Source organism: Ahaetulla prasina, chromosome 9 (assembly GCF_028640845.1).
Source record: "Ahaetulla prasina isolate Xishuangbanna chromosome 9, ASM2864084v1, whole genome shotgun sequence".
Classification (NCBI taxonomy): domain Eukaryota; kingdom Metazoa; phylum Chordata; class Lepidosauria; order Squamata; family Colubridae; genus Ahaetulla; species Ahaetulla prasina.
In genome coordinates, this window is record NC_080547.1 from 7,080,532 (window position 1) to 7,107,778 (window position 27,247).

The window sequence follows — 27,247 nt, forward strand, 5'->3', positions numbered from 1 at the left end:
AGAATTCCTAGCCAGCATAGCTGGTTTAAGTAAGCGAGAGCTGCATGGGTTTCGTACTTCACTTGCAAAGTGAAACAATACACAAATTAAGGTGAATGCTTGTATAGGTGTTCCAGGTTCATATTTGCAGGACCCAATCTGAATCGATCGCCAGGAGCAGAGGTTTTGTCTTCCGAGTTTTTGGAGGTGTAGTAGAGCCCATCCTCAGGGAACTTCTCTTTAGTAGAGTATGTGTCTGCTAGAGTGTAGTAGTTCCCTGAAGATGGGCTCCCGCATGAGTCTGAAAGCTCAGAAAACCAAACGGCTGGTTCAGAGGACTGACCCAGATTGGATCCTGAAACGATGCAAAACAGAAATATTTGTGCTTTGGTTTTACTAGCTGTCGAGAATGGCCAAACTACATGTTACACACATCACTCCGTTCACTCAACGTGCAGGGCTGAATTAACTCATTTTCTGGGTTGAACTTGCACACCAGGCCAAGTCACAAAACCCTTCATTAAGCATGCCATTAACTTTAACATTTGTGCCGTGATCGTAATTGCTATTGTTTTCCAGACCCGGCTAAAGGTATTGTAAGGCCTTAAGTAAGGGAAGAGCAGAAATATTTGTATCTCACGTGATTCTTGACCCCCTCCAATTTCACTTTCTCCTTTTTTAAAAAAAAATTTACTTATTAAATCTATGTAGCCTTCCATCTCACAACCAGGACTCTGGATGGTGCGTACAATTAGACAGTCCTGTTTCAACAAAACTCCCATGGGAACATATGCAAGAGAGCATTTTCCTGCCCTCCACTCTTCTACCTGAAAGATGGCTCATATTATCTTTGGCTGTGTTCACCCAATTGATGTTGACATAAATCTACGTTAATAAGCCATAATTGTGGCAAAGCCCCAATAGACCACATCCCGCCTTCATACAATGGCCTGGCACACAATAAACATTCTAAGGTGCTGGTTGGCTCCCCAGCGTGTGCTCAGCCACAACCTCCCCACAGCCCTGTTCGCGTCTAGACCAACATTTCCTGAGAGAGCCCTCCGTTGAGCGCCTCTTACTCATTAATTGCAAACTACATCAATTTTGCACCTTCCCCCAAGACCCGCTGATGCCCTGAGCCAGCATTTCTCCACTTCAGTGAGTTGTACAAGCAAGCTGGCTCCAATGGAGCTGTGAACGGGGGATTTATGCTGCCCGCAAAATTGAGCAGCTGCCAGGCTAAATGTCACACACCGCGTACGTATTATTCCAATATACGGAACCCTATATGCGTATATTTTCCTAACATGAGATTGGCTGTCTAAGGTTGGTCTGAACACAGCCTTTCATTTTCCGAAGCTAGTTTTCCTGCTGCCTCCTGACCCTGGTCCCCATCTCACCTGCTTTCTTGGAGTTGCTGGCTTGATTCCCACCACCACATTGGCTAATACCAGGAGGTTGTAGCAAAGGTAACAGGCCTGCAAGCGAGAGAGAAAGAAAAGAGATCCGTTAAGCAGAGAGGCAGATGCTCCTGCAGACAGATTCTGGGCTGCACAAACAGAGGGATAGAATCCAGATCACGTGAAGTGTTAATACCACTTTATAATGCCTTGGTAAGGCCACACTTGGAATATTGCATCCAGTTTTGATCACGATGTAAAAAAGATGTTGAGACTGTGGAAAGAGTGCAGAGAAGAGCAACAAAGACGATTAGGGGACTGGAGGCTAAAACCTATGAAGAACGGTTGCAGGAACTGGGTATGTCTAGTTTAATGAAAAGAAGGACTAGGGGAGACATGATAGCAGTGTTTCAATATCTCAGGGGTTGCCACAAAGAAGAGGGAGTTGGGCTGTTCTCCAAAGCACCTGAGAGTAGAACAAGAAGCAATGGGTGGAAACTAAGCAAGGAGAGAAGCAATCTAGAACTAAGGAGAAATTTCCTGACAGTTAGAACAATTAATCAGTGAAACAATTTGCCTGCAGAAGTTGTAAATGCTCCAACACTGGAAATTTTTAAGAAAATGATGGATAGCCATTTGTCTGAAATGGTGTAGGGTTTCCTGCCTGGGCAGGGGGTTGGATTAGAAGACCTCCAAGGTCCCTTCCAACTCTGATATTATTATTATTATTACTTCATGCCTCCTTCCCTTTTGGGGGGCAATCAGTGGTCCAATCCTCCCAACAGTCATCTAAGCCACGGATCTCCAACCTTGGTCCCTTTAAGACTTGTGGACTTCAACTCCCAGAGAACTCTGGGAGTTGAAGTCCACAAGTCCACAAGTCTTTATTAAAAGTTTTACAGAAAATTTCCACAAATGCCTCCCCTCTCCCTCCCTCCCCCCTCCCCCCTCCCCCCAATCCCCCCGCCCCGGACTTCCCAGAGCAAAATACAGGGTATAACATCTAACAATCATAAACTAGAATACGCTAACTATCCATAAACTCCCATCCCTCCCCTAGAGCCTTCAACTCCCCTTTTACATAAAGAAAAATATACAAATACAATTTTTACTTTCTATTCATTCATAAGCTATTTGGTACTTCTTGGTCTGATATTTGTTTTGAATATAATCAATCCATCTTCTCCATTCCAGTATATATCTTTCTTGTGAATAGTCTTTCAGATACGCTGAGATTTTTGCCATCTCCGCTAAATTCGCTACTTTTAATAGCCACTCTTCCATAGTCCACAAGCCTTAGAGGGACCAAGGTTGCAGACCCCTGATCTAAGCTAAGGAGATGGAGAAGCTGGTCCTCCATATCTCATTTCTGGCACCCAACATCTTTGGTTCCTCTCTTCCCTTCGACCACAGGAGGGGAAAACGGAATACCAGTTGTCTGGCAAACAGCTATCCCTTGGCCCATTTCTTCTGGACCAGGGGTCTCCAACCTTGGTCCCTTTAAGACTTGTGGACTTCAACTCCCAGAGCTGAGTTGTGGACTTCAACTCCCAGAGCAAAGCTGGCTGAGGACCTCTGGGAGTTGAAGTCCACAAGGAAAGCTGGCCAAGGAACTCTGGGAGTTGAAATCCACAAGTCCACAAGCAAAGCTGGCTGAGGAACTCTGGGAATTGAAGTCCACAAGTCCACAAGCAAAGCTGGTCAAGAAACTCTGGGAGCTCAAGTCCACAAGTCCACAAGCAAAGCTAGCTGAGGAATTCTGGGAGCTGAAGTCCACAAGTCTTAAAAGGGGCCAAGGTTGGAGACCGCTGTCCTAGACAACATTGAGCTCTGTTGATTGGACTTGAGGATGGAGAAAGGATCAAGCTCTGTCCCTTCCTTCTGTTGCATCTTTTTATAAGGGTGGGGAACCTAAAATGGGGGTGGGGGAAGGAAGGAAGAAAGCATCCCTCCCTGGTTCATGTGGAAACTCCGTGAGAAAATTGCATTACAGAATAACAGAGTTGGAAGGGGCCTCGGAGGGTCTTCTAATCCAACCCCCCACTGCTCAAGCAGGAGACCATTTCAGACCAATGGTTGTCTTATCTCTTCTTAAAAACCTCCACTGATGGAGCAGCCCACAACTTCTGGTGGCAACCTGTTCCACTGGTTAATTAATGTTTTCACTGTCAGGAAATTTCTCTTTAGTTCTAGGTTGCTTCTCTCCTTGATATGTTTTCATCCTTTGCTTCTTGTCCTGCCTTCAGGTGCTGGAAGTTGAAGTCCATCTTAAAAGTTCCCAAGGTTGACATGTCAAATTTACACAAGCACAAAGTTTAAGAGAGAATTTTTATAAAATGTTTTATAGATGGCACCTAGACCCTAAAAAATTGGCATGTATGTATCCGAATATGCAAGCCAAATGTTGGCGATGTGAATGTGTGGATGCTACTTATTTTCATATATGGTGGACTTGTAAAAAAATCAAAGCATTTTGGATTAAAATATGGTGGATTGTGCAGAATATTCTGAAAAAGAAGATAAAATTTACTCCACAGTTGTTTTTATTGGGTATAATTACAGACTGTACAGTTATAGAGACTAAGTTGATTTTAAATTTAATAACAGCAGCAAGACTTTTGGTTGCACAATACTGGAAGAGAGAAGATTTACCTACGATTGAAGAATGGACACTTAAAGTATCAAACTTAGCAGAAACGGCAAAAATCTCTGCGTATTTGAAAGAACATTCACGAGAAAAAATATGTATTGGAGTGGAGAAGGTGGATTGATTATGTTCAAAACAAATATCGGACTAAAAAGTACCAAATAGTCTATGAATAATGTTATGAATGGTATATATTAATGTATATGTTTAAATGGGAAAGGGGAGTTAAGGGTGTGTTGGGAGAGCGTGTATATGAGCTAGATTTTTGTGGTATTTTAGCTTATGATTGAAAAATGTTATACCCTGCATTTTGTTCTGGGAAGTCTTGGGGGGGGGAGAAGGAGGAGGGAGAGGGCAGGGGGGAAGGGGGGGAACGATGGTTTTAAAATTTGTTCTATGTAAAACTTTTTCAATTAAAAAAAAAAGTTCCCAAGTTGGAGACCCCTGTTCTAGAGGAGTGAAGGCGGAAGGCAGGGAACGGTGGTGGCCGACACAAGAGGTTAAGATCAAAATGACGGACCAAAATCCCACCATTCACTGGACATCACTGGACTGCTCAATCCCAGTTTAGACTCATCCGATGAGCCGCGTGTGATGCCATATAATTGGAGAGGGTGAGGACCGCTCATCCAGAGACAAAGATTTGGAGATGTGATTCGGCTGGCACCACTCAAGAACGATCCCGGGGGGCGGGGGGGGGGGGCGAAGAGTCATGGAACTGACTAACATTGACTTCTCTCTCAGCCAAGCCCACCTCACTGGGTTGTTGTTGTTGTGGGGAAAATAGGAAGCATGATGTACATCGCCTTCATTAAGCTGGGATGGAAAGCTAGTACATCGGTAACGGAGGCTGCCTGGTTTTTATTTGTTGCATTGATGCCGAGCGGATAATCGCATGTCTTTCTGAGAACAGGGTCAAGCTGTTCTCAAGTCAGACGCCAGTCCTGATAACTTCATGGACACAAACTTCACAACTTAAACGGGACCTGCCTTTTCAGGCTTCCAGTCTGACTTCCCACCTAAAGCTTTCTGGGCACACAGACGCCCCCCCCCCCATCCAAGGCCTGGCGTAGCCTGACCTGACCTTGCTTAGCTACCCAAATCCAGACAGGTTCAACTGAAGCCATGTTGACCCAAAACAAGACAGATAAGGGGAAGCCTTGAATAGCATTCTGGTGTGTGTTTATTCTTCATTTAACAGCTCCCATCTCGTGGCTGTGCAAATTGTACACGAGCCGATCTATGCAGATGAATAACTTCATGCCGAAGGGGGGGGGAAAATTCAAATAATAATTAAAAATGGCCGAAGACCTCCTACAGATAGAGGTGCACCCAAACACTCTAGGCCAGGGGTCTCCAACCTTGTCAACTTTAAGACTTGCGGACTTCAACTCCCAGAATATCTCAGCCAGCGTTGCTGACAACGCTGTATGTAAATATGTATATAGAATAGAATACAAGGGTCCTTGAGTGGCTCAGACTGCTAAGACAGTCTGTTATTAACAGCAGCTGCTTGCAATTACTGCAGGTTCAAGCCCCACTAGGCCAAAGGTTGACTCAGCCTTCCATCCTTTATAAGGTAGGTAAAATGAGGACCCAGATTGTTGACTTTGACTTTGTATATAATATACAAAATGGATGAAGACTATTGCTTAACATAGTGTAAGCCGCCCTGAGTCTTTGGAGAAGGGCGGGATATAAATGCAAATAAAAAAAAATAGATAGAATTTTTTATTGGCCAAGTGTGATTGGACACACAAGGAATATAGAGTAAGAATTTTTCCAGATAATGAACCATATATATTTAAATTATATATAATTATATATACACATACACACAAACATATATATGTATATAGACACACACACACACATAATTTTTTTCCAGAGAATGAACCATCAAGACAGTGAGACTGAGAGAGAAGGAAGGAAGGAAGGAAGGAAGGAAGGAAGGAAGGAAGGAAGGAAGGAAGGAAGGAAGGAAGGAGAGAGAAAGGGAAGAGAGAAGGAAGAAAAAGAAGGAAGGAAGGAAGGAAGGAGGGAAGGGAGGGTGGAAAGAGGAATGGAGGGAAGGACAGGAGGAGAGAAGGAAGGAAGGAAGAAGAGAGAAAGGGAAGAGAGAAGGAAGGAAAAGAAGGAAGGAAGGAAGGAGGGAAGGGAGGGTGGAAAGAGGGAGGGAGGGAAGGACAGGAGGAGAGAAGGAAGGAAGGAAGAAGAGAGAAAGGAAAGAGAGAAGGAAGGAAAAGGAAGGAAGGAAGGAGAGAAAGGGAAGGGAGAGAAGGAAGTGAGGAAGGTTGAGAATGAAGGAGGGAAGGGAGGGTGGAAAGAGGGAGGGAAGGAAGGGAGGAGAGAAGGAAGGAAGGAAGAAAGAAAGAAAGAAAGAAAGAAAGAAAGAAAGAAAGAAAGAAAGAAAGAAAGAAAGAAAGAAAGAAAGGAAATAAGGAAGGGAGAGAAGGAAGGAAGGCAAAGAGGGAAAGAGACAGTGTTTCTCAATTTCAGTGACTTTAGTATATCAATTCCCACAGTTCCTTAGCCGGTCAATATCGCCCAGTCAATAGCATTTAATACAAGAAGTCTGGCTGGGCACCTCAGTTAGTACAGTATAATTATTCCTCCAGTGGAAATTAGAGGGTGCAAATTAGAATGAGATGCCAAGAGAAAGTGGCTGGTTTAAGGCCACCCAGAGAGTTTGCTTGTTCCAAAACGAGAGAGGCGCAGAACTAAATATATCTCGGCTCCTGTTTATCTATTACCCTGGACGCCATCTATGGCTCAAGGTTCTTCTAACTGTTGTTTTCATATCTTTCAGTTAAAGGATTTTAATTATCTGGCTGGCAGGCGATTGTATGAGGTTCTTGGGGACAAGCTGGAACATCTATAGTTCTATTTTTTTTTTAAAAAAAAGACAAAAAATATTGGAGCAAAATCTTGGCTCATTAACTTAAGAGCGCTCCCTGGCAAATGCTAGGTAGTAGACACGAGTATTTAATAAAAATTTACCGAGAGCGAAGGAGTAAATATCATACCTAATTGAGTATAAAACAACCGAATATATCATAGGGGAGAAAATGGAACGATGCCCAGCAATGTAATTGGTGGTGGTGGTGGGGAAAATACGAGGCTATAAAATGGGGGAGAGAAGGGTGGGAGGTGTTTTCTAAGTTTCATACCAGAACAAAGGCTGATCTCGTGTTTTGGATGTCGGTGGAAGACATCCATAGGTCCACTCAAAAGCAAGAGTGGACCTACAGAAAGCTGCAAAGAACCAACTGTCGTGGCCCTGTCAGAGCCTGAGTCTGCGGAGAACGATGAGCCAGAGCTGGGCTGATGGAGATCCGAGTGGGCGAACTTCTTGGCTTCGGAGAACGCGGGGAAGAGTAGGAGGAGGCAGTCCAAGTCCCTTGCGCTTGGGACGGCTTGCCAGCAGGGAGGAATGGGGGCAGGATGACCAAAAGAGAGGAGGGGAAGAGAGGGCAAGCAGCGGAGATGAGGAGAGACGGAGCTCAGGCAATGAGCAAGGACCGCCCCTCCCTCCTGATCCCTGAGCACGGAGAGTGGAGAGGAGGCAGGAACGGCGCAGGCTGACCCGACGACTCGGGAAGAGAGCGCCCCGCCCCTCTTCATAAGGCACACCTGGGGACTGAGACTTAAGGAGACGCTGTGGGGAGGGGCGTTTGTCGGGAACAAGTGCTGAATTCATGGAGTTTTGTGTGCCGTTGCTGACGTCTGAAGTTTCCTGGACTTCTGGCCTTATCATTGTCTTGTTCCTTTGCTTCGTGGACTCATTGCCTTGTTTCAGGGGTGAAATCTAGCAGGTTCTGACAGGTTCTGCGGAACCGGTAGCAGAAATTTTGAGCAGTTCGGAGAACCAGAAAATACCACCACTGGCTGGCCCCTGAGTGGGGAGGGAATGGGGATTTTGCAGTATCCTTCCCCTGCCATGCCCACCAAGCCACACCACACCCATCAAGCCATGCCCACAGAACCAGTAGTAAAAAAATTTGGATTACACCACTGCCTTGTTCCCTTGCCCCACTGGACTTCTGATTCCTCCCTCGGGCTCAGCATGGTTATCTCCTACACTCTTGTCAGTAATAATTGTGTGTGTATGTATGTGTGTAAAACCCGAGACAGGTAGAAAAGGTTGGCAGATAGGTCGGTAGGTAGGTGGTAGATAGACAAACATAGTTTTTGAGTTCTGCTAATATTGCCAATACTGTGCTATGTATTATAGCATGATATTGGCAATATTGTACCATGTATTCATTATTCAGTGGACTTATTTTGGCTCTCGTCAGAATTTGTTATAAGAAGGCGTCAAGATGCTGATAGAGAACGTCTTGTAAGCAGGTGTTCTAGCGGAGTTGAGCCGAATAGATCATGAAAATGGGAATTGCGAAAAAAAAATTAAATTAATACTCTTTTGAGTGTTAATTTTGAAATCTGTAACCTTCTGGAATCTGAGAAGGGGGGTTGTAGCTCCTGGTTTTTTTTTGTGTGTTCTTTTGTGGGCTGCTCATCCCCAATTCCAGTCCAGATCAAAACTAAAAGCCGATTTGGAAGAGTTAGGAATTCTCGTCTTTAACAAGGTTATTTTAGAATAACTCAATCGTGGGTCAGAAATTCAAGATGGTTCTCGATGATTTAATTGCCGAGGTAGGTAGGTAGGTAGGAACGCTATCTTGCAAAAACTCCCCATTTGCAAATTATTTTTTTCCCGCCGCCTTCAATTCTGAGTAGAAATTTGCAGAGCAGAGTAGAGAGAGAGAAAGAGAGAGAGGCATTTAGAATTCTTCGCCAGGTATGTAAATTATCCTGACATTAAGCCGTTTATTTCCCTTTCTAATTTATGCAGGCCTGGGGAAGGGAAAATGGCCTTTGGAGAGGGCTGCGTGTGGCTTGGAGGGCTCAGCCCTACATGGTAATTAAAAGGAAGGTCTTTGCTTCCGCTTTCCGGGTTGGTCTAATGAGGTTCCAGATCCATCAGCTTTGGTTCGGGGAGGCACAAATCAACTTCGATGTCCTCTCGCCGTGCAGGTGAAGCCGACCCTGCCTGAACCCTCTCTGCTCAAAGGCGCTTTGATGTAGTGTCCAAATCTTTACTGTAAAGTCTGATCCATTTTACCAGCGCTGGGCCTCGGCGGATTCCCGTCAGCTAGTGAGACAAGTGCTTATTAATCAGCCAACCCTTCCCTTCCCTTCCTCGTGGCTGTAACAACTGAACGTCGGGTATAAATTTACAAATTTGGAACAGTTCATAAGGATGAGATATGAGGGACCATTTTAAAGGCCGAGAGATTTCCACTTTAAAGGTAAACCCAATTTATTGAGGAGTACGTTTTCTTGACCAGGAACCTATTTCCACTGACCTTAAATGGTAAAGGGTGAGCAACTTTACGACCCTTGGACTTCAACTCCCAGAATTCCTGATCCTTTTTATTCTGGGCAACTGAATGGAGCTGAGCGTTTGCTGGCCGGAGGCCCTTCCTGATGCCCCTGTGGAGTTCACAGCACATATTTTCTCCTTGCGCCCTGCTAGAGAGACATCTGCCACTGCCTAGGATTGAACTCTGAAGGTTGATTCACCACAAATAATTAATGATGATATAAACTCTGTTTCCTGAACTTATCTTGCCTAGCTAGGATTTCATTAAGACAAAAAAAAATGCGTCTCAAAATTATATCTTTTGTCCTGTATGGCTTCCATGTTGACCATTTATTCTCTTCTGTGAACTTCTGAACTGAAGGTATGCTTTGTGAGTTCAGATTAAAAACAAAAACTTAGAAGCGTTGGCTTCTAAGGTGTCCCCCAAACTTTCAAGTTGACAAAGGTGAGGCTTAGCAGTCCCAGGTAGAGAAGCTGGCATGGTCAAAGCTATGAGGGAGTCAGGCAGACTATTACTCATAATACGTGCCAGGAAGCAGGAAGAACCAAGAGTGAACAATGGGGAGATTGAGTGAAAAAACAACTATGGTACCATCCAAAGTACACCAAAGGTATGGCAACCTTGGCCCAACCCAGCCCAACCTCCTTCCACCTGGCATCTCTTAAGCTCCCTGTTGCATAAATGCGGAACCTGTCAATTTTTCTGCCACACTTCCTGATTTCGTTGTGTTGATGCCAGTCCGATTCTTGCTATGCCTTCAAGGTTTAAGCTACGTAGGGACTGCAAGACGGGTTGTCAGGCCTGGAAGCCATCTTTTTCGCTGGACCTTCAGGCCTGCCACATTTACTACTGTGGAAAACTAGTAATAGAGCATGGGTGATATATAGTCAAAACAACATTCTTTTCTCAGAGAGTCAAGGCCACAGTGGCCTGCAGCTGCGATGTGGAGACTGGGCGGCATCTCCAGTTTTGGATGGTGCCTGATTGGACCATGTGATGGACATGTGGGTGCTGGGCAGGGACTTGGACTTTCCTTTGGGCGGGGAAAACCTGGAAGCTTTCAGATTCAGGTTTTCCCAGATGTGCCAATATGACATCTCTAAAAAAATGGAACTTTGAGGTGGGTGTGTGACTTGGAACCCTGACACGGTTATCAGCCCGTTGAAGTAGGCCAGGTCAGGAAACAAGACACCCCAAGGACTCCACCCGAACTCCACTGTTAAAGGGCAGTATAAGAGTTTTGAAAACACGACTGAGCTTCCTTCTTATTCCAGGGGTCTCCAAACTCGGAACACTTTTGAAAATTGTTAATAAACTTTAGCACTCTTGAAAACGTTCTTATGGAGGAAGGGAGACCGAATGAAACAGAAGCAGCCTCTAGGTCAGGGGGGGTCTCCAAACTTGGCGACTTTTAAGACTTGTGGACTTCAACTCCCAGATTCTCCAGCATGGCTGGCGGGGGAATTCTGGGAGTTGAAGTCCACAAGTATCAAAGTTGCCAAGTTTGGAGATCCCTAGCTTATACCCAAGAGAATCAATGTGCAGCAATGCTGAGTTTCTTTCTTACCCCATCTTCCTTCACAAGGCTAAGGGAATGTTTTGCTATCTCTGCATTTTTTTTTTCTTCAAGAGTAGTTTTCTCCTCCTTTACAACAAATATCTTTAAATTGAGGGTTACGGAGACAGATGATTCTTTGTTTTCCATCCAGTGAAATGGAAACAATAGCAGCTAACTTTCATATATATATATGAAAAACAAATATATATATTTGTTTTCTGAGGTTTTCACGGGTGTTTGTATGTAGGTCTTTGGTTATTCGGGTTTTCTCCCGCATAAAATTGGAAGTGTCTTGGTGACGTTTCGACAAAGTCTCATTCGTCATCTTCAGGCTTCAGCTTCGTGTTGCTCCCAGAAGCTCCCAGAAGCACGAAGCAGAAGCCTGAAGATGATGAATGAGACTTCGAAACGCCGCCAAGACACTTCCAATTTTACATGGGAGAAAACCCGAATAACCAAAGACCTACATATATAATTAAATATATATATTCTGAGGTTTTTGCGGGTGTTTGTATGTAGGTCTTTGGTTGTTGGGTTTCTCCGTGTAAAATTGGAAGTGTCTTGGTGACGTTTGACAAAGTCTCATTCGTCATCTTCAGGCTGGTGTTTACTGCTTCCTGCGAGCACGAAGCAGTAAACACCAGCCTGAAGATGACGAATGAGACTTCGTCGAAACGTCGCCAGGACACTTCCAATTTTACACGGGAGAAAACCCGAACAACCAAAGACATACATATATATATATATATATATATATATATACACACACACACACACACACAAGAAAAACATCTGCCAAATGTTTCTCCTTCAAAATATCCAAAAGGTGGTGTTTTTTAAAAAATTCATTGAAATGCTTCAGCAGCTTTTACGTCCCCTGGGGACAGCTGTGCCAATTGCTGCACACGGTTAATACATTACAAAACACAGTTAAGAACTGGTGCGGGTATGATTGTGGAAAGGGACCGCCGTAGGAGTTACCGCCTTCGGTTTCCAAGTGCATGTTTTGACAATTCTTTTACTGACTCGGCTGGAAAACACCCCGATGGGTTGCAGGGCAGTCTTACGAATATGGAAGTATCCTGACCTCATTTCCTGGTGCAAGGCTCAAAGCTCCCGCGCATCTTTTTGAAAAAAACGGAGGCCCAGTGTGTGTGTGTGTTTGTGTGTGCGTGTAAGGGTGTGCATGTGTGTGTGGAAATCACAGCATGAGCACATCAGAGCTGGTATTCAGCGGGTTTGGACTGGTTCGGGTGAACCGCTTGCCGTAACTACCTGGCGTAATGCCGTCCTATTTAGCCATGTTTTTGAGGCTGGGCGCATGCGCGGAAGGCACGTGCGTGAGCAAACTGCGTGTGCGAAAGGTGCCCGTGTGAAGCGAGTGTGCGTGCGGCGAACCGGTGGTAAGAATATTGGAAACCCATCGCTGATGAGAATGTCTCCGGGAGCAGAGTTTCGCCTCCGAAGACCTCTGCACCCATATGCGAACGTCTTAATGCAAACCCGCGGGCGAAGACTTTAAATATGAGGTCAGCAGTGTGAAGCAGCAGCCAAAAAAGCTAATACGATCCCTGGCTGTATAAACCAGAGGCACAGAATCAAAATCACGTGACGTATTATAAAACCTTAATAAGATCAATCCGGGAATATCTGCATCCAGTTTTGGTCACCACATTACAAACAAGATGTTGAGACTTTGGGAAAAGTGCGGAGAAGGACAACTAAGAAGCTTAAAGGCCTGGAGACTAAAACGTATAAAGAACGGTTGCAGGATTTGGGTTTGGCTAGACTAGAGAAAAGAAGGACTTGGGGGTGGGTGGGACATGGGAGCAGTCTTCCAATATTTGAGGGGCTGCCACAAAGAAGAGGAAGGTCAAATTATTTTCCAAAGCACCAGAGAGCAGGACAAGTAACAATGGATGGAAACTAATCCAGGAGAGAAGCAACCTGGAATTAAGGAGAAACTTCCTAACAGTGAGGACAATTAACCAGTGGAACAGCTTGCCACCAGAAGTTGTGGATGCTCCATCACTGGAGGTTTTTAAGAAGAGACTAGACAGTCCTTTGTTTCAAATTGTATGAGGCACTGATGACTAATCTTATTGCTGTCGCGTGCCAAAAACAGGGGGGAGCACAGGGAGGGCTCGCGTGCGTACCCACACCCATAATTCAATGCCCCCCATGCCCTGCCCCCCCAAGCATGCATACGCGACCCCCCCTGCTCCCCCTGCTTTTGGCACGTGATAGCACAGTGGGCCCGTTAGGTCTGTTTTTCACCCTCCCCAGGTTCCAGAGGCTTCCTTGGAGCCTGGGGAGGGTGAATACAGTCTTCCCCTCCCAAAGGCCCATCCAGAGGCCGGAAACAATCCTGTTTCCTGACTTCTGGTGGTCCCGGAAGGACCGAAAATCAGTTGGCCAGCATGCTGGAGCTGAGCTAGGGCAATGCTCGCGTGCCCACAGATATGGCTCCACGTGCCACCTGTGGCACGCATGCCACAGGTTCGCCATCATGGGTATAGGGTCTCCTGCTTGACAAGGAGTTTGGACTAGAAGACCTCCGAGGTCCTATCCAGTTCTATTCTGATTGGTTGATCTTGGATGAGGAAGGGGGGGGGGATCCAATTGCAAGAAGGACCAGCCTCTGTCCAGGGAGATGTTGAATCTACAGATGTTGGCGGAGCAAAGGAACGAGGGGGATGGGCCCTTTGGGAAAGAAACCTAGTAAAAACAAAACTCAGCCGCTTCCTAACCCTCAAAATAAACACACCAAGGCACAAATCAGAAAATACACAAATCAGAAAGTCTCGGAAGCGAAACGCACGCTTTCCCCTTTCTCATGCCCTCCTTCTTGCCTCCACAGCTGGAAAAGGGAGCAGGATGGGAAGCGCCAGCCCAGGATGGGCATGTTCGTGTTCTCAGATGCTACCGTCTTGAGCGAAGGGGTTTGTCTCCTGGACTCAGCCCAAGAGAGAGGCGCGCAGTCGGAGGCGGAAGGCAGGCAGACAGAAGCTCATCCCATTAAGAGGCCCTTGACTAAGGAGGAAGAAGCAGGACCAGGCGCGGAGTTGGGGGGAGATGTTATCAGGGAGTCAGAGGCATGTTACGAAGGGTGCCTGTACATGTGGGTGCATGTGTGGGTGTAGATTACAGGGGAAGAGGTGGTGGAGAAGGGTTTCCCTGTTTTATTTTTTCCAGGCTTGCAAACACCCCAGAGCGCTTTTGAAAAGCTTTCGACCCCCAGACGGGCTTTTAAAAAAATTAACCCAGCTGAGTGGAAGCGGCTCCCAAGGCTGGGAGATTGGACCAACGATGCGAACGTCGCTTATGGGTACAAGGCTCTGGGAGGGAAGTCAATAATTAAAACGATGCTACAGAGCTCCAAAGTTGCTATCGGGGCTGAAATCCAAAGCGAGCAGGCAGCCGGCTCTTATCACCGTCTCGCTCTGAAATGGGATGCTGCTTGTCCTTGGAGATAAAAATGGCCCTGCTTTTTAATTAAAAATAATTATTCTCCTCGTTTAGAAACCTCATGGAAAATCAGCCCTATTTGGAGAGCTTGCAGGTAAAGAGCTGAGCTGCTGCTCCAACCCAGTAATTTTCAACCACCCCGCCAAATGTATTAACGGCAGAAGTTAAGGCGGGAATTGGGTTGGGTAGCTTGCAGCTGAATGCGTGGTGGGAAAGTCCGTGCATTATACAAATGGGGCCACACACGTCGAGCCACGGAGCAAGTTATGTGCGTGGGCATCGTGGGCTCCATGGACCGAAAAGCTGTTTTTTCTTGACTTGGGACTTCACTCTCACCATCGGGGCAGAAGATAGAGAAGCAGAGCCAGCCGAGCGAGTAGGCTGAAAAACAGCTTTTATCCGTGGGCCGTCAGACTTCTGAACGTAACACCATAATTAGGTTTAATATGCTAGACTTGCAGGGCTAGTGCAACGTGCAACATGTTCATACTGGTGTAATATAGTAAAATGTTATATACCTACATGTATATGGCAGAGGTGGGTTTCACATAATTTCACTACCGGTTCACCACTCACCAAAAATCTGAGCGTGCGTACATGCACACTTTCGCTTCGCTCGTGCACCTTCTGCACAGGCGCCCGTCCTTCCGGGCATGCACTTTGCTTGCGCACACGGCTTGCACGCATGCGCACAGCTTAGAAAAATGTGGCTAAATAGACTGGCATAGCGCCAGGGCGGGTGGGTGGGGGCAGGGCGGGTTACCCCACCCACAGGTTGCCACTACCAGTTTGCCCAACCATCACTGGTATATGGGAATGGTATATGGGTTTAGGGATTTTCTTTTCTTTTATTTAAGTTTGAGTTTATTTAAGTGTTTCGGGGGGGGGTGCATCAAGGGAGGCTCATTCAATCTCATTGTACATATGTTGTGCATTGACAATAAAGGTTTGATTTGATTTGATTTGATTTGATTTGACATGTCGGGAGATTGTAGGCTACACATCCAAGGAAAGATCTTTAGCGTTCTGACCTAGGCTTCCTGATACAGTAAATGCACACAATGAGTCCCAAAAACCCTCTTTTTATTTCAACAGAACTGTGAATTCTGTTCATTCTAAATCTGTTCATCCACAGATGAGTCCCAAATAGTTTATAAAGAGGGAGTCTGCCACAGTCCTTTGGGATAAGACTGATAAGCAACCACCTTTATCTCCCTTGACACGGCCAGCACGAACAACATGTGCCTTTGCTCCTCCTTTATGTCCTATGGGAGGGCCAATCAACTCCAAGCCTTACTCCTGAGTTGTCCCTTTTGTCTTAACTGTTCTTGCCTTCTGGCAGCTCTGCGCATGCGTGCACTGGGAACAGGCTCCTCCTGTTCCTCTGCCTCGCTGATGTCTGACACTGGAGGCTCCGGAGTCTGCACATAACTCCCAGTTGGCCCTGGCCCCATTTCTGCCCCTGATGCAGAGCCCTCGTCTGAGCCTTCCCCAGCCTCCAGGACTGGCCCATGTTCCTCCCCAGCCTCCTCACTGTCCTACTCTGCTGCCAGCTCTGCAGGCCACTGGCGGACCACAAAGTTTAGTGGGATGGGAAGAGATCTTGTTTGATCCAAAGTTCTCCATGTAAGCAGAGCGCTTTCCAGTGTAGCTGGACGGGGTCATCCTCCTAGAAGAACTGAACACAGAGGTAGTAGCCCTAGACCAGTAACGGCAAATCTTTTCGGCACTGAGTGTCGAAAAGGGAGCATGCACACTCGTCTGGCTTGCAACCTGGAAGACGAGGTGCCCAGGGTGGATGCGCGCGCCCAAATATGAACTTCCGGTTTCTGGCACGTGCATTTGTGCTGGCCAGCTAGTGTTCTGGCTACTGGCGTGCATGTGTGCGTGACAATCAGCTGGCCAGTGCGCATGCTCACGCAGGAAAATGGAAGACCAGCTCTTCCAGTTTCCAGCACGGCCGCACGAACAACGGCCAGCTGATCATCGCGCACGCATGCACACCAGAAACCCAGAAGAGGAACGGGAGATGCCACGCGTGCCAGGCGAAATAGGTCCGTGTGCCACATCGGGCACGTGTGCCATAGGTTCGCCGTCACGTCTTATGATCACAATTCAGTCAAAAATTTCTGTTGCCAAGTGAGACATTTGTTAAGCAAGTTTTGGCCCGTTTTACAACCTTTCTTGCCATAGTTGCTACGCGAATCACTGCAGTTGATTAGTTAAGTAACCCCATTGTTAAGTGAATCCGAGTTTCCCCATTGACTTTGCTGGTCAGAGGGTCGCTAAAAGAGGATCACATGACCCCGGGACAATGCAACCGTCATAAAGGTGAACTGTTTGCTAAGCATCCAGATTTTGATCACATGACCAGGGGGATCCTGCAACAGTTGTGTGAAAAAATAGCAACAACACTTAGATTTATATACCTCTTTATACTGCTTTCCAGCCCTCTCTAAGCGGATTACAGAGTCAGCCTCTTGTCCCCCAACAATCTGGGTCCTCATTTTACCCACCTCAGAAGGATGGAAGACTGAGTCAACCTTGAGCCGGTCAGGATCGAACTCCTGGCTGTGGGCAGGGTTAGCCTGCAATATTGCATTCTAACTGCAGCATCAACACAGCTTCCCTCCCTCCTTTCCCGTTTTCCTTCCTTCTTTCCTTCCTTCCTTCCACTTTCCTTCCTTCTTTCCTTCTGTTTTCCTTCCTTTTCCTTCGTTCCTTCCCTGTTTTCCTTCCTTCCTTCCTTCTCTGTTTTCCTTCCTTCCTTCCCTTCCTTCCAAGCAATAGCACTTAGACTTATATACTGCTTCACGGTACTTTCCAGCCCTCTCTAAGCGGTTTACAGAATCAGCCTCTTACCCCCAACCATCTGGGTCCTCATTTTACCCACCTCAGAAGGACGGAAGGCTGAATCAACCTTGAACCTGGTGAGATTCCAAGTGCCAAATTGCAGGCAGCCGGCAGTCAGCAGAAGGAGCCTGCAGTACTGCACTCTAACCACTGCGCCACCGTGGCTCTAATGGTCATAAGTCACTATTTTCAGGGCCCTTGTGATTTCAAACAGTCAGAAAAGGAGATGCCACTTCCTATATCGCATCTGATTTCCAAACGATTTCCATTCCCACCCCACTCCAGGGGAAGGAGACTGCAAAATCTCCATTCCATCCCCACTCCAGGGGAAGGATACTGCAAAATCCCCATTCCCACCCCACTGCAGGGCAAGGATACTGCAAAATCCCCATTCCCTCCTCACTCCTGGGGGGAAGGATATTGCAAAATCCCCATTCCCACCCCACTCTGGAGCCAGCCAGAGGTGGCATTTGCCGGTTCTCCAAACTACACAAAATTTCCGCTGCCGGTTCTCCAGAACCGGTCAGAACCTGCTGGATTTTACCCCTGTACCTGTCCCACCGTGACTACCAATGTCCCACGGACGGTGAAGTCCCAGGGATACTTTATTGCCTTATTGCCAAGATACGTACATTTGTGATTTGGGGTGGAGGCGGGAGAAGGGGAAGGAAGCTCTCAGGTAAAGCAACTCTGATCTTTCGCTGCAATTAAAAGAGCAGCTTGATGGAGGAACCAATTAGGGTCTCGGAGAAGAGGTAGCCTGCCTTCAATGGATGAGTTTAAGTGGGGGGCTGGAGAGCCCCCCGCGAGGGATGCTTTGATCCGCCTTCCTCTACTGAGTAGGGAAGCGGGACTCCGTGGCCTTTTGCAACCCTAGCATTCTAGTTTCCATTCCAGTTATCACCATACATATCATTATTTCAAGCAAAGAGTGGATTGTCATTCATCTTGAAACCTGGAGCGTTCTTATGAGGGAAATAAATGCAATAAAATTAGACCGGTCTTTTTCAACCTGGCCGATTTTATGAGGCGTGGATTTCAATTCCAGAATTTCACTCATAGGCAGGGGTGGGAGGGGAGGGAGAGCGGAGGAAATTCTTGGAGTTAAAAATCCGCACACATCTTAAAAGGCGCCGAGGTTGAGAAATGCTGAGTTAAAACCTCCCTTTGGTTTTATATATAATATATAACAACAGAGTTGGAAGGGACCTTGGAGGCCTTCTAGTCCAACCCCCTGCCCAGGCAGGAAACCCTACACCATCTCAGTCAGATGGTTATCCAACATTTTCTTAAAAATTTCCAGTGTTGGAGCATTCACAACTTCTGCAGGCAAGTCGTTCCACTTATTAATTGTTCTAACTGTCAGGAAATTTCTCCTTAGTTCTAAGTTGCTTCTTTCTTTGATCAGTTTCCACCCATTGCTTCTTGTTCTACCCTCAAGTGCTTTGGAGAACAGCCCGACTCCCTCTTCTTTGTGGCAACCCCTGAAAGATTGGAACACTGCTATCATGTCTCCCCTAGTCCTTCTTTTCATCAAACTAGACATACCCAGTTCCTGCAACCGTTCTTCACATGTTTTAGCCTCCAGTCCCCTAATCCTCTTGGTTGCTCTTCTCTGCACTCTTTCTAGAGTCTCAGCATCTTTTTTACATTGTGGAGACCAAAATTGGATGCAATACTCCAAGTGTGGCCTTACCAAGGCATTATAAAGTGGTATTAACATTTCACGTGATCTTGATTCTATCCCTCTGTTTATGCAGCCTAGAACTGTGTTGGCTTTTTTTGAGTCTTCTCTGCGCCATTACCATTCTTCCCTCGTTATCTTACCAATGTACAATTGGGAGAGCAGTTTGCTCTTGGTCTGTCCCACACTGCTACTACGTTTCCCCCCACCTCCAATCCCTCAGAAACAATTTGAAGGCAACCTACGGTCCTCTTCATGGATGCTAACTTCACAAGGACAAAGGGAAAAAAAACACTGTCTCATTTTGCACTGACAAAAATACTCATCCCCCTCACTGCTTGTTCAAACACCGCACCTACGTCTTTAGTTTACATAGTAGGTGCTGGTCTGGTTCTCTCCAAAAAGATCTCAGTCGGTCTTATTAGGGGGAGCTGAAAAGCCATCAAGCCACCCTTCCACTTGAAGGACCCGTCAGCCCAAGAAGCCGAAAACCAGTAGAGAACCAGATTGGGAAATGGAGAAACAGTCTGCTGTCCCAAATCTTCAACTTCACACACATGTAGACTAGCCTCGTAGTAGGTTTTACTATAGCATAGCTCCACTGCGAGTAAACCAATTTAATTCTTGAAGAGAGATATATACTGCGGGGGATCACAAAGTTGTGATGTCGATCCCTGAGCAGTACAAATACCATTTGTGAGTCAGAAAAAAAAGTAGAAGGTATTCTTTAGAGAAGCCAGGGCGTTTTAGACAAATAACTGAAAACCTTTCAGTTATTTACAGATCCCTCACATATTTACAGATATTTATAGATACAGATATCACATATTTACATATTTAAAAAATATTTACAGATCCCTCACATCCAGGACATAAACTGTTTCAACTCCTACCCTCAAAACGACGCTATAGAGCACTGCACACCAGAACAACTAGACACAAGAACAGTTTTTCCCGAAGGCCATCACTCTGCTAAACAAATAATTCCCTCAACACTGTCAAACTATTTACTAAATCTACACTACTATTAATCTTCTCATCGTTTTCATCATCAATCTCTTTCCACTTACGACTGTATGACTGTAACTTTTTGTTGCTATCACTAAGGGTTAAATTGCAACCTATGACCATCATTTGTGTTGTAAATGTTGTACCTTTGATGAAGGTATTTTTTTTTCCTTTTATGCACACTGAGAGCATATGCACCAAGACAAATTCCTTGTGTGTCCAATCACACTTGGCCAATAAATTCTATTCTATTCTATTCTATTCTATTCTTGCACACACACACAAAAAGTAAAAATATCTGCCTATATTCTCATGACACATTGACCACATATCAGCCAACCACAATTCATTTGACATGAATCTGCCTGTGTGGTTCATTGATGCTTCAGTGTGTCATGCAACTGTCCCTTCACTCATGGATTAATTACTTAGGCTGCAATAAACCACAGGACAGTTAGATGGCAGCAAAAGGATGCAGAACGTTCTCTTTACTGCCATCTAATGGCCCCTTGGCATTTTGCAGCCCCAGGTAAGATAGCCATGAGTGAAGCCTTCAGCGTACCTCGCTTGAGCTGGGCACTGGTTCTTGTTAAAGCAGTAAACTCCATTATTTGATTGCGGTGTTGCTATTTTAAATTAATTACCTGGAGTTTTTAACCAGGTGCATTTCATTACATTTTACTGATTGGTTTCTGCAGGTTACCAGAAAGGGCAAATAAAAAGGAGAAGTAGCTGGAGGGCTCACTTTTGCTAATTCAGCAATCAAAAGTAATGAAAGAAGAGGAGCTACGGAAACAGCTCAAAGAAATTCTGTCTTTAAAGAATAGATGTCCCTGTTCAATCCGTCTGAACAAGGACTGGGTTCTCTCAACCAACACAGGTTTTGCCTCTCTGTAGCTTAGCATCGACGGCAGCTCGGGAGTTCACGGCTTCCATGACGGCCTTGGATCTGACCCAAGTAGTTGATGGCCCTACTCACATTGGGGGTGGCACTCTGGACCTGATTTTTCTCTCTGGACAGTGGTTGAGAGATCTGGACTTAAAGGAAATAGTCATCGAACCTTTGTCATGGTCAGATCACTCTCTTCTTCGCTTAGACTTTCTGACCGCCATTCACCACCGCAGGGAGGCGGAGCCGACACGTTGGTTCCGCCCCAGGCGCCTGATGGACCCTGATGGGTTCCGGACGGAGCTTGGGCCGTTTCCTGAGGGTCTGGCCCACGGCTCGGCTGAGGAACTTGTGGCGGCCTGGGAACGGGCGCGGCGGGGCCTTAGACCGTGTCGTGCCTTTGCGGCCTCTGACCCGGCGCAGGTCCCAACCGGCTCCTTGGTTCTCCGAGGAGCTGAGAGGATGAGCGCGGAGAAGGCGCCTAGAGAGTTCCTGGAGGTCTGGCCGTTCGGAAGCTGATCGGACACTAGTGAAGTCCTATACTAGGACTTACCTAGTGGCATTGAGGGAAGCGAGGCGTAGCTACGCCTCCTCCCTCATTGCATCGGCAGATAACCGCCCAGCCGCCCTGTTTCGGGTGACCCGCTCCCTCCTACATCAGGGGGGGCGGGATGGCCCGCTGCAGGGCCGTGCTGAGGGGTTTAACGGTTATCTATACGATAAAATCGTTCAACCGGGATGGGTTGGACCAAGATTGCGGTGATGCGGGTGAGATGTTCGAGGGTGGTCTTGGCGATATTGTTTGGGATGAGTTTGACCCTGTGGCTCCTGAGGACATGGACAGGTTGCTGGGTAGGCTGAATGCCACCACATGTTTACTGGACCCGTGCCCCTCCTGGCTGGTGCTGGCCACTCGGGAGGTCACACGAGGCTGGCTCCAGGCGATTCGACCGCTTCTTTGGTGGAGGTGTCTTCCGGCCGCCTTGAAAGAGGCGGTGGTGAGGCCCTTCCTTAATAAGCCTCCCCTGGACCCGGCTGTTTTAGGTAACTATCGTCCGGTCTCCAACCTTCGCTTTGCGGCGAAGGTTGTAGAGAGTATGGTGGCATATCAGTTTCCCTTGCACCTGGATGAAACTGTCTATCTAGACCCGTTCCAGTCCGGTTTCCGGCCGGTTACAGCACGGAGACGGCTTTGGTCGCGTTGGTGGATGATCTCTGGAGGGCCAGGGATGAGGTTGCTCCTCTGCCCTGGTCCTATTAGACCTCTCAGCGGCTTTCGATACCATCGACCATGGTATCCTGCTGCGCGGTTGGAGGGATTGGGAGTGGGAGGCACCGTTTATCGGTGGTTCTCCTCCTATCTCTCCGACCGGTCGCAGTCGATGTTGACAGGGGCAGAGGTCGACCCGAGGCGCCTCACTTGTGGGGTGCCGCGGGGTCGATTCTCTCGCCTCCTGTTCTTTATCTACATGAAGCCGCTGGGTGAGATCATCAGTGGTTTCGGTGTGAAGTATCAGCTGTATGCGGATGACACCCAGCTGTACTTTTCTACACGGACCACCCCAGCGAAGCTATCGAAGTGCTGTCCCGGTGTCTGGAGGCCGACGGGTCTGGATGGGGAGAAACAGGCTCAAGCTCAATCCCGCCAAGACAGAGTGGTTGTGGATGCGGCATCCCGGTACAGTCAGCAATCGCGGCTGACCATCGGTGGCGAGTCATTGGCCCCGATGGAAAGGGTCCGCAACAGGCGTCCTCCTGGATGAGCGGCTGTCTCTAGAAGACCATTTGACGGCCGCCTCCAGGAGAGCGTTCTACCAGGTTCGCCTGGTACGCCAGTTGCGCCTTTCTGGACGAGATGCCCTATGCACGGTCACCACGCACTCGTGACGTCTCGCCTGGATTACTGCAATGCTCTCTACATGGGGCTCCCTTGAAGGGCATCCGGAGGCTGCAGTTAGTCCAGAATGCGGCTGCGCTGGTGATAGATGGAGCCCTCGTGGCTCCCGTATAACACCATCCTGCGCAGACTGCACTGGCTACCTGTGGCCTTCGGGTGCGCTTCAAGGTCTTGGTGACCACCTTTAAAGCGCTCCATGGCATTGGGCGGGTTACTTACGGGACCGCCTACTGCTACCGAATACCTCTCACCGACCCGTGCGCTCTCACAGAGGGTCTCCTCAGGGTGCCGTCAGCAAGGCAATGTCGTCTGGCGGCGCCCAGGGCAAGGGCCTTCTCTGTGGGGCTCCCACCCTTGGAACGAACTTCCCCGGACTCCGCCAGCTTCGGACCTTGGACCTTCCGCCGGGCTTAAAACATATTTATTTAATTGTGCAGGACTGAGCTAGGTTTTAAATTCATGGGTTTTAATTGGGTTTTATTTGTATATTTTAATTAACGGGCTTTCAAATAAGTTTCTTAATTGTTTTTATTCTGTATTTATATTTATATGTTTTTAAATGCCTGTGAACCGCCCTGAGTCCTTCGGGAGATAGGGCGGTATATAAATACGATTAATAAATAAATAAATAAATAAATAAGCATGTTATGTCAATCCAGGCAGTGCATCTTATAAACCATGATTTAGCAGGTGGGGTAAATGCAGCCATTTAACCAATCCATCATGGTTTAAAACGGCTTAACGGCAAATGACAAATTTTGAGCTGCGGGTGCACATGACCCAATCTCCCAACACAATTTTTTTTTTTTTGGTCTTTTTATGATGCCGTAATCCTTTGCATCAGGATGGAGTCAGGGCAACTGAATGGAGCTGAGTATTTACTGGCCGGATGCCCTTCCTGTCGCCAATGCGGAGTTCACAGCAAATATAACAGTTCTGAGCTGTATAAACAGAGGGTTAGAATCAATTGTAGATTGCTTTCAAATTATCTTTGAGGGACTGGAGGGGGGAGGGGGGTGTAGTAGCAGTGTGGGACAGACCAAGAGCAAACTGCTTTCCCAGTTGTACCTTGGTGAGATAACAAGGGAAGGATAGGAATGGCGCAGAGAAGACAAAAAAAAAAAAAAGCCTACAAAGTTCTAGGCTGCATTCCCAGAGGGATAGAATCAAGATCGCGTGAAGGGTTAATACCACTTTATAATGCCTTGGTAAGGCCATACTTGGAATACTGCATTCAGTTTTGGTCGCCACGATGTAAAAAAGATGTTGAGACTCTAGAAAGAGTGCAGAGAAGAGCAACAAAGATGATTAGGGGACTGGAGGCTAAAACATGTGAAGAACGGTTGCAGGAACTGGGTATGTCTAGTTTAATGAAAAGAAGGACTAGGGGAGACATGATAGTTGTGCTCCAATATCTCAGGGGCTGCCCCAAAGAAGAGGGAATCAAACTATTCTCCAAAGCACCTGAGGGTAGAACAAGAAGCAATGGGTGGAAACTAATCAAGGAGAGAAGCAACTTAGCACTAAGGAGAAATTTCCTGATAGTTACAACAATTAATCAGTGGAACAACTTGCCTCCAGAAATTGTGAATGCTCCAACACTGGAAGTTCTTAAGAAGATGTTGGGTAACCATTTGTCTGAAGTGGTGTAGGGTTTCCTGCCTAAGCAGGGGGTTGGACTAGAAGACCTCCAAGGTCCCTTCCAACTCTGTTATTCTATTCTATTATCTGTGTGTGTCCAACACAATACCCAGTGATAAATAATTAGCATTTTACAATAAACCACAACAGGCGAGTTCAAAAACGGTCAAGCTGATGGTTGAGAAAAGGCAACTGACGTTCTGCACAAATCAAAAATAGACCGAGCTTCAAATACACCCTTGTGGCTGCCATGTTGTCTTTTTTGATCTTGCAATGGCTATAACAGAACTGTTTTGTTTGTGTGTGTGTGTGTGTGTGTGTCACTGAATTCTTTTTCTGCTAAGCGAGTAACTCAGCCTCCCTCCTTCTCTCTAGTTACTCATCTTTCTCTAGTATCCCAGATGATGTTGGTTTGAAAGAAGCACCTTGCACCTCTTCTGCGCCAATCTGGAGGCAACTCAAGAAATGTACAGCACAATTATAATTAATCAAGCATCTAAATTAATCAGGAAAAGGTGAAGGATTGTATCTAATCTGCAACCTAGCCTGCAAAAATTAAATTTTGGAATGCCGTTGGCTTTATTCCTGGTTTTGTAGAATAAAGAGGAAAATGCTAATAAATATGTATATCTTTTTCCCCCCCTCCTGCCTCCTTGTTCTAATTCTATATGTTTCCCACTTGCCTTCCCAACCAAAAATCTCTGCGCAATTAAAAGAGCTCTAATTAAGCATGAACGAAAGTATAACACCAAGCCATTAAAGCAATGAGTTGGGAAGTTGGCGCTTAGGTGGGAGCAGAGGAAGGAAGATTCCAGGCTGTTGTAGGCACTCTGAAGATAGTTATTCAAATTCATAAGTGCACATGAAGGCAGTATTTGCAAGATATGTTTATCCATGGTTAACTTAATCATAGTTACTCAATTATCCGTTGTTGTCGTTGTTGTTGTTGTTTTCCAGTTTTACACAGCCCAGTGAAGCATGAACCAACCACAGAGTTGGGATTTGCACAATAGGAATCTGTGTTATCTGCAAAGCTCTCAAATTTTTCATGGTTGGAGCTGTGCAGAACGAGAAAAGAGGAACCAGGTGTATTTCATATTGCTCGGGAATTCGGAGTTAAGCATCCCGGCTGCCCGAACTTTTTAAAAGAACTCTAGCGGGCCGACTGGGTAGCCACTTTTTTGGCAGACCATTTTTTTAGGGCTATCTTATCTGTGCAAAACTCCAGGTGGCCACTAGCCAGCAGCAAAGGTTGGAGTTTTTGTCGTGTCGCAGCCCCCTAGTGGTCATTGAGAGTTTTGCAGCCCATTTCAGCAGCCGGACCTACTCTGTCTAGCAGCATTCGTAGATGACCATAATGCCAGGTTGTCAAGAGCATCAAAGATTTACTTCTATGAACTCTTAGTGGAATCAAGGAACTTGGTGACTCTACAAGAAAGTATCAGAAGAATAATTTGGAGTGCCAACTCGAGCCCCAATTCTTGCACAATGATAAATAAAAATTAAAATTCAGACAGCTGTGAGGACAGGAGAAATATTCATTCCTAAAAGCAAAAAACCTTGGGGGCAGCTGCAGAGAAATGGGGTACAGCGAGGTTGTTTTATAGGAGAGCTTTTTCCTGGGTGTGGAAGTGCCACTGTGCAGATTCTAGGGTGATACTTGTGGGGCCTGGGTGTGCCTAGGTACATGGCCATCTGTGATGTTTATTCTTGCGAACATGCAGTTTTGCTGGGAGACGATTTTAATCAACTCGTTTGTGTTTACAAACCTTCTCCTTCGATATGTGGATTAGGTCTGGGTAACTTATTTGGGGGGGTGGGATTTGAGGAAGTTTGAATTAAAGGTTTTTCCCCCGTTGGTTAGTTTTTAGTTGATTAACTTAGTTTCGGCTGGGCTGTGAATTATCTAGAGGAGACGCAGATACATTGTGGATTCTGTTAATCTTTAAGGGAAGATGGAGACAGAATAAAGAATACCATGTATTTTGATAAGACGCTTCGCACAGAAGCCTTTTGAAAAAGCAGACTGCTAAAGTGTTCCACCTTCAAATATCTTCCTCCTACAATAAACACCTGGGGATCTGTGTGAGGACAGAGGTGTTGTAAGACCCTTTGCTTAGCCAGGACTGCAGGGGCTTCGTGGGCCGTAGAGGCAGAGGCATCCAGCATATTTAAGAAAAGGCTGGAATCCTCACATGATGGGCTACGAAAGTGGCTTTTTTGTGCATGGATCTGGCTATACATCCAACGCAGAAAACCCTGTACCACTCTGGACAAATGGCTGTCCAGTCTCTTCTTAAAAACCTTTAAAAATCTAGAATCCTGCATCCAGTTTTGGTCACCACACTATAACAAAAAGATGCGGAGACTCGAGAAAAAGTGCAGAGAAGAGCAACCAGGAGGATGACGGGACTGGAGGCTAAAACATACAAAGAATGGTTGCAGGAACTGGGCACGGCTAGTCTAGTGAAGAGAAGGACCAGGGGAGACAGGATAGCAGTCTTCCAATATTTGAGGGGCTGCCACAGAGAGGAAGAAGGGGGTCAAGCTATTCTCCAAAGCATCCGAAGGCCAGACAAGAAACAATGGATGGAAACTGAAGAAGGAGAGATTCAACCTGGAAATAAGGAGAATTTTTGGACAGTGAGAACAATCAACCAATGGAACAGAAGTTGCCTTCAGAAGTTGTGGGAGCTTCATCCCTGGAAGCTTTCAAGAAGAGACTGGACTGCCATCTGTCAGAAATGGTGTAGGGTCTCCTGCTTGGGCAGGAGGTTGGATTAGATGACCTACCAAGTCCCTTCCAGCTCTGTTAATCTCAATCTATCTAAGATGA

The 27,247-nt window shown here is 46.4% G+C and overlaps 1 protein-coding gene across 1 annotated transcript in view; it reads right to left on the bottom strand.

Moving 5' to 3' along the window:
- The window catches only part of FAM178B (family with sequence similarity 178 member B), a 291,246-nt gene that overhangs the window by 11,150 nt on the left and 252,849 nt on the right, over positions 1-27,247 (bottom strand). Inside the window, exon 13 of the mRNA XM_058194648.1 lies at positions 1,380-1,457. Within this exon, the coding sequence (XP_058050631.1) occupies positions 1,380-1,457 (78 nt within the window). The remainder of the gene's footprint in view (positions 1-1,379; positions 1,458-27,247) is intronic.